Source organism: Lampetra fluviatilis, chromosome 13 (assembly GCF_964198595.1).
Source record: "Lampetra fluviatilis chromosome 13, kcLamFluv1.1, whole genome shotgun sequence".
Lineage (NCBI taxonomy): Eukaryota > Metazoa > Chordata > Hyperoartia > Petromyzontiformes > Petromyzontidae > Lampetra > Lampetra fluviatilis.
In genome coordinates, this window is record NC_136287.1 from 6,701,148 (window position 1) to 6,709,399 (window position 8,252).

Consider the following 8,252-nt stretch of genomic DNA (forward strand, 5'->3'; position numbering starts at 1 on the left):
TGTATTGCAATGGACCACCGGAGTCATGTCACGAGCCAAGCATCCATTCAGGGCAGAGCAGTGCATCGTATTTCAGAATGGCCAGCAGAAGATAAAGAACTACCGAGATCCCTTAAAGTGATTTATCTACACAATAGGGAGAACACTTTCCCACATGTTCTGCTACAGAAGAACAGTACATTATTCATCAAACGGTAGGCAAAACATATTTCAAATAAAAGAATGTTCAAAAACAGATTAAATGAGATTTTTGTGAAGTACTGTATGTTTACTGGGCTCAGACCATCAACTCACTTAACATTGAGAACCCTGTTTACTGACGGGTGGCTCCCAATATATTCAAATCCAGGATCAGCAGTCCCAGTTCACAAGTCAATGCTCTGGCCCGAGCCACCCACTTTCGGAAAATTTAGATATTTAGATTTTTCATTCAGAAAAAATATAAAGTATTACCGACCTGGTTTATCACACATCCGAATCTTTAAGCGAAAAGCTTTCAAGAATATAACCACGATCAAAAAGTTAAGTCAATTCCTCGAAAATGTTTTAATGATGTTGTAAACAAGCGTAGACCTTTTTACACCAAAAATAGGTAACAAAAGTTCAAATAATCTCCGAAAAAAACTTCAACATAGATGCAGAAAATACGACTTTTATCCTACTAGTTTACAAAAAATGAAACTGAACGTGTATTGAGTGTTTACACATGGGAGGAAATTGGAGCACACGGGAAAAACCCACGCGTGATGGGAAATACTGTGGAACAGGTGGAGTCCACATTTGTTGTACAGTACCACCTTCTGGCAAGCCAAGGTATATCGCCTCGACGCCCACGGAGTTTTATATTTTGTTGAAACATGTTTATTCCTCATCTAGTTTGTGATGTCGTTTTATGCATTGATATTTATAATCTCACTTGATTATAAAGTTCATGTACATTAATCCAAAGCAGATGTGTAGATTACTTCAGAAGTATCAGTGTGAAGCTGAAGTTTATTTCATATTAAAATACCATGCGTTCTTGCAAGTCATGTGTTCGACTACATAAAACAAAAGTATTGTCTAATATGTAATGAATGAGTGGTATAAAGTGTAATTACATTTATATGTGCATATCACAACAAAAGACGTTAATGTGATGTTTTAATGGCTTGCGAGCTTAATATACAAACCTTTTACGTAATAAAACATGAAGTCACTGAACCTAAACTTCATTCTCGTCTCCTAATACCCCACGTCTAAAATAATTACGTGGTTAAGCTTCCAACTGAAAATAATGACAAAGCAAGAAAATAAAAAGTAACTTGCGACTTTATTCTGAATTCGTTTAATAGGCATTGTCTTACATTTTCTGATTGATGAAGTATGCTTTATTCAATGTGACTGTAAATTGATACTTGAATTGCTTATCAGATCGAATTGCACTATCAAAAAAGGCAATACAGCAAGACATTTGTTCCCAAATACATTAACCGATTGTGCAATTCCTAATTTTACATCAGAAATAAAACTTGGGTAGGCTGCATTTCATTGCACGTGTAGTTAAACAAAAACACACCAAAACAGAGTAGGTAATGGAAATGTTCAACAAGTCTCATGTTTCTTGGCTGCAAGTCTCTTCATTTTGGGTCGATTCCACTCATCCAAACAGCAGCAGTAGGACGATCGTCACCGTGTTCATAGCAATTAGTGGTACTGCAACACACACGCACACAATTATACCACAATAACTGTTATTGATATTTAAGAATAATCTACATCCCTTTGTTAAATCACTGCAGGATGAAGACTTTCGTTCATGGGGTTGTGCTGGTTGAAGGGAGTGGGGGAATTATATGGAATTGAACTCAGGTGGCCAGGTTCTGAGCTGCAATACCACTACTCCCTCCTCTGAAGACATTTGTTTCCCAATGGACAAGTAAGAGACGCAGTACTTCCCTGAATATGAATGAATTAACGACAATGGGAGAAGGCTGCTCATTTGTAGACACTGATAACTAAAGTGAACATTGATTATCTATTATGGGAACAGTTAAATACTGTATCATTTTTTTCATGCAGTAGAGATTGGTGATTGATTTAAATCGTGAAATAACCCAATTTTAATTGTTATCCTGTGTAACCTAACCACATCAGGTATATTTTCAGAATAAGTTGAATTATTGCTCCAAAGATAGATAATATAATTTATGAATTACAAACGTTAACATCTCAAAAATATACAACAAAATTACATTAAAAATTACATTAAGGCTTATGTTATTTTCAGAATAGCGAAAGAGGAATATTTGTTTTTAAATATCTATTTTAACAAAAGTGCATATGAGCAACTCAGCAATGTACTATAAATATTAAATTAGGAATATGATCATAGGTTTTCCCCTTTTTTCTGGCAACAAAACAGGTGTTAAGATATTAAAAACCAAACTGAAACATTTTACAAGGAATCATGTCTGCATTAACCACAATACTTGTGGTAAGAATGCAAACAAAAAACATACTCTGATAATATATGCACACCAGAGACAGCTTTCTTTTGAACCTAGTCTCCTCAAATGGTGTTTTTTGTTTGCATTTTGACCACAAGTATTGTGGTTAATGCAGATTCCTTGTAAAATGTTTCAGTTTGGTGTTTTAACATCTTAACACAGGTGTTTTGTTGCCAGAAAAAAAAGGGGAATACTATTCTCATATTTTGGTACTGGCAAAGGAGGTCCCATGATTCAATTAGGAAGTTAATTCATGTGTGCTATCCAAAGAAGCAACCAGGTTTCAGACAGTAAGCGATGACGTTAACACAAGCACTTTAGAGATGCAGTACAAAACAAAAGCTAATATTGTTTACATAATAAGCATCGAAAATTGTCGCAGTAGCTGTATTTTTAAAACTCAGTGAAAATAATCAAGGTGTAGCGTGATAGATTACACAATCTCTCTTGTTAGCAGTGTTAACAATGGACTTTGGAATTGCAAGTCTTCATCAAATTCTAGACCGGAAAGCACATTCCAAAAACATCTGCTGTGTTGATCAAGCGTGGTAATGAGTGTCTGCTACAAATCTCGCACCGACTTACTTCGCATGAGCGTCCGGACCGACTTGATGAGGTTAATCAGTTGCGACTTTATACCAGGTTCGTCTCCAAAGCCACCGACACTCTGCTCAGTCGCCCAGCCGACTGTCACCACACGCCAAAGCATACACACATCAAACACGCCAATTGATTTTGGCATGTCCGACGTTTCGATCCACGGGCAGAAAGTGAGCTTTGCATCAAAACTACTGCGCGTATAGAAGCTTCAGAAAACATATTGACTGTGTAAATCTACAAGCAGCTGCTCCTGTTCAGATTAAGGTTGTGATGAGCTAATTCAGTGAGTTTTAGGATTAATGGATATGGCTAAGGCTTATGAAGCTAAGGCACTGTAACCTCAATACATTTGAGAGCACGGAAATGGCATGTCACACAAAGCATGGCAGAACGAAATTATTTGGATGGACACAGCACCTTCCAATTGTTACAAAACAATACCCGTATTAGAAAAAACTGCATGACTTGGCCACGTCAGTTTCTGACAAGCCATAGAACATAAATTGAAGCACCTCAACAGCTTGTCAAAAAAACAAACGTCAGACAGATCTCTAAATCTCAAACATGTTTGAGCCTGAATATTGTACTTTAAGGGCAACCACCACCGTGCACAACGCGGTGGGCAGCAGGGGGCAGTGCAGCCACCGTCCACTGTGTGGGGAGGGGGGTCATCCAGCAGTGGATTTACAAAAGAGCCGTACATAAAGCGCATGTATATTTAAAGATTTAGTGCAAAAAGGGACATAGGGAGGAAGGCGGTGGGAGGAGGTTAGCGCACTGATGCTACGAAACTCGGAGTTCCGAGTTCGATTCTCACTCGCAGGCCACCAACATCACACCGCTAGCGAATTTCTGAACGGTGCTGGCCACCCAGCCCCCTCACCCGCCGTACCGCCCTTCATAGGTGCTCTCGAACAGCACTCAACAGTCTTCTGTTTAGGCTACAGTACTAGATTATGGGGGGAGCGGGGCTATCTTTAGACGGAATGACTACATCGGTGTTCTTCATTGCAAGGCTCGCGGGCCACTGGCGGCCCCTGGTGGCAATTCGTGCGGCCCCCGACAATAGACAACATGTGAACACACTCCATTCGTGCTCTCAAACCCCAATGGTGTCAAATGTGTCGGCCCTTTAACGGGTTAAGTACCCCCCACCCCACCCCCTCTGAAAATTAGTGAAGAACACTGGACTCCCTCTGGTTACCGTACATCTGCAGGCAGTGTCGAGAAGGAATTTGGCACTATTTGAACACACGTGAGAGTGACAATAGGAGGAAAATCAAAAGTTTGTTTGGCAACAATCTCATTAGGATTTACCGTGAGCCCTTCGGCTCTTGATTTGGGTTCAACCGCAACAAACAACAAAATTACAAGATACACCTAAAATTCATTGTACACAAAATTGAACATCACATACGTAAACAATAAAATCCTACAGAAAAAGCACAACCCGTCCATGCTGCGTACAGAAAGTGCAAAAAAAATTCCATTTCGATGTTTGATCCCAATAACAATCACAAAATACAGATTAAAAAATTAGTTTTGATACAGTCCGAAACGTGGTAATTTATTATTTTATTTCTATTATTTTTATTATTATTACCTACGTGACTTTACCGAAAAACCTAAGAGTATGAATCCTTGCAGTCACGAAAGCTTCAAATCTAGAAACAAATGTAAGTATAAATCTATACTAAATGTAAAAAATTCCGGCCAAACCAAGCCCCCTCTAAACCTTACTAAAACAATGTGATATAACCGACGTAACAGTTTTCCCAACAAATGCGATTACAAGTCTCGAGAGCATCTTGACGCACGACAGAGGAAAGTGGAAACAAATGACGAAGTTTGCAGTCACACACAGCACCACGAGAGGAAAATCTGCCCCACCACGGATGGTGACGACTTCTTGCCACGACACCCAAAGACGTTACTGAGGCCGCGCGATTCCAGCCGCTGCAGGGTCGAGGTTGAGCGGCGTGGGCCACACTCACTCTCTCACTGCTCCTCACTCCTTCACTCTGTCACTCACTCGCTCACTCCTCACCCTTGGCGAGGAAGCGCTCCTCGTTGAGCACCGCCACGGCGTTGACGCAGAGCAGCGCCGCTTGGATGAGCGCGTACAGCGTGAAGGCCATGTTGGCACGCCGGTGACGTCACGCGGGGGGGGGGGCGAGGGGGGGAAGACGGCGCGCCGATGGCGTCACTTCCGCCAGCTGCTCGGGCTGCCGGAGCGAGGACCCTCCAAACAGCACGTGGTGATTATCAGCTGACACCGGCCACAAGCCCGAGTCGATGTGCACCATTGTTCTCTTTTAGCCCCCCCCCACGCCGTTCCATTTCCTGGCTACCACATTCAGATAAGCCCCGCCCCCCCTCCCCCTTAACTTGTATTTAGAGTTTAGACGCTGTCTTTCCGACAGACCTGTTCTTCACCTGAGGACGGCTGCTTGCGTTGTGGCCGAAACGTCGTGAGAATTATTTTATTATGTTGTATTTTTATTATTTTATTATTTTCCTTCTACGTGACTTTACCGAAAGAACCAAGAAGATGAATCCCTGCAGTCACAAAAGCTTTAAATCCAAATTGTATTTAAGAGCTTGTCTCTTGGATTTTTCCTCACTTGATACAGTAAATGTAGCTGTGACGGTCCCACCTGATGACGGAGACTTGTGTTGCCTCCGAAACGTCGTGATTTATTATTTTATTTCTATTACTATTTATATTATTTTTATTATTTACTTTTATTTTTACCTACGTGACATTACCGACTAAACCTAAGAGTGTGGTCGGAAGAGTTCGTCTGGGATTGGAGGAGTGATCCGAAAAGCTGTGAAGATCTTTTACAACGAACGATCAATTAACGACGATAGGAGTGCAAAGTATAGGAAGGGGAAACGAATCACTTTAAAATTATACGTACAAAAATATAACGCGGCGATTTTAAAAAAAAATCTTATCACGTAAGATAAAAATGTGATAAGATATTTTTTTTTAAATCACTTGGTGGTCAGAATCTTTGGAGGGCTCCAGGAGGAATCCGATGATCTATGAAGCTCTTTTTTCACAGATGGGTCCAGTATGGCGCCGTGTCAGCAAGTTACAAACAACGAACAATACGGAAACAAACCGATAGGAGTGGTAATGTTAGCAAGTGACCGAATACATATAACGTACACATTTAATAAGTTCATAATGATGATGCCGCTGTGTTCGCAGTGGTGCACAAAATAACAAAACTAATCACGTATGTCAACGCTCCCTGAATATGAAATACATACACTGTACATGTGGTCATTGGATGACATTTCCAGCAAAGGCCATTCTTTTTATGTATTTTATTTCTTTACTGTGAAGGGTCATTGCCCGAAACGTGGTCTGTTACATTTATTTTTGTTACTTTTTAGGCCACCGTGGTATTGAGCTATTTTGTTTAATTGTTAATTGATTTACGCTCTCGTGTAAAATCTTAAGTTGCCATTGGAATCGTGGCAATGCTTTTATTCACCAAACTCAATGATCACAGTCCTAACGTCGCTGGTCACTGGTCCATTGAGCGTAACGTATCGCATGATGGGCAGATTGGCAGGTGTGGATATCGGTATCTCTTCTCATAAATGATGCAGGTGAGCAAGTCCATCATTGAGACGAGACAAATCCAGTGGATACGCGTATGGGGAAATGCATTCGAGGGCTTTCCACAAGGCTTGCCACAGAAACTCAATATGCTATGCACACGTATACCTACAGAGGGCATACGGAGTGTTACTGTGTGGACGCTGTGGCACCTTAAAGCCAAACATCATCCACTCAATTTTATAAAGCGCGCCTTTTACATTAGTAATCTCAAAGCGCTGTAAATCAGAGTAAAATATATATATGACATTGAAATTAAACAATTGACACGCCATTAAAAACACAATCGTAAAACAATGAAATCCTGAACTGTTGTTTTTACCGAGTGTCCTAAACTGCATGGTGGGAATTTCCATAAACTGAATAGACGTCAGCTTTCGATTTAAAGCTTTCGTGACTGCAGAGATTATTTCCCTTCTACGTGACTTTACCGAAACAACCAATAATATAGACGTCAGCTTGTTACATTTTAAAACACATCACACAATTGATCACTTATAATAATAATGGCAGCAGCAAAAACTGTTGTTTTTACACAACCAATCAGCCTCACGACTTTCTGGGAGTGCATATTTTCAGCAGCATTGAGACACTTTCGGCAATTTCGGGACTGGTTTTGACATAATCACTCCGAGGAAATGCCATACCTTACATATCCATTTGATTACCGTAGCTGTCACAACCAAAATTAAAACAAGCCTTTAATCTAAAATTAAAATTTTCCATTTTTATTCAATGTCTCCTGTGTACACACAATTACAAACACACCGGCGTTCTCTGGACCGCCTTTAAAAACATGTTTATTACCGCTATTATAATCACAGAAAGTTATGCTTCTTAATATATAATATTCACGCTTCATCTTTCCACCAAACCAGGAGTTCCTCATTGTTTGACGACTGAATGAGTGAGATGATCGTAGTAATTATATAACTACGTCAATCTTCTAATTGCCCAACAACTCACACGTGCAGTTAGTACCAATTGTCATAACATTTAAAATATTTTGGGTGTTTAAACATCTTAATTGTCTACCGTACTTTTAAATACGTGTAGGTTATAAACGTGCATTGATCCCGTGTTTTAACACGAGTGTTTTAATGTTTAACACAACATCGTCATGAATTCAATAATTCGTTCTATTACTGATGCAGGCAAATGCTTTTTTTGTTGTTTGTCGTATTTACTTCCAAATTTAAGTTTGTATATAACAAAAAAAACTTCTATTGTATTGCAGTAGTATGTCACTAAAATGTGATTTTCTTTACATTTCTTTCAGGTATTCACTATTCTCTGCTCATAAATGTGTCATGCGCATCCTACCAACTTTACCAAATCCCTGTTGGATATCTTGGTGCCAAAATACGCGGGGGAGTGAGTCCACTTTTTATTAAAGATATAACTTTGTGCTCGATTCTCATTTTGGCATCAAATTCTTAGCTCTGGGGGGAAGTAAGTAAAATACAAACCCTGCTTCTTCACCGTGCATGCACCATTAACACCCTCTCCCAGTGAAAGTGAACACA

The 8,252-nt window shown here is 39.9% G+C and overlaps 1 protein-coding gene across 1 annotated transcript; it reads right to left on the reverse strand.

The window, feature by feature from the left end:
• Positions 1 to 527: 527 nt before the first annotated feature.
• On the reverse strand, positions 528 to 5,255 carry IER3IP1 (immediate early response 3 interacting protein 1). The gene is made up of 3 exons (XM_078862172.1): positions 5,137 to 5,255; positions 3,075 to 3,176; positions 528 to 1,695 (listed from the first exon to the last, which is right to left on the reverse strand). The coding sequence occupies exons 1-3, from the start codon at positions 5,225 to 5,227 to the stop codon at positions 1,640 to 1,642; spliced, it is 249 nt and encodes an 82-aa protein (XP_078718298.1). The 5' UTR covers positions 5,228 to 5,255; the 3' UTR covers positions 528 to 1,639.
• Between the last annotated feature and the right edge of the window lie 2,997 nt (positions 5,256 to 8,252).

Excerpts from the sequence above, each read along its gene's own strand:
- IER3IP1 (XM_078862172.1), bottom strand. The coding sequence starts at position 5,227 with ATGGCCTTCACGCTGTACGCGCTCATCCAAGCGGCGCTGCTCTGCGTC. Across the intron at positions 3,177-5,136 it reads GGAGCGCTTCCTCGCCAAGG|TCGGCTGGGCGACTGAGCAG; the intron begins GTGAGGAGTGAG and ends GTGTGGTGACAG. Across the intron at positions 1,696-3,074 it reads GGTCCGGACGCTCATGCGAA|TACCACTAATTGCTATGAAC; the intron begins GTAAGTCGGTGC and ends TGTGTGTTGCAG.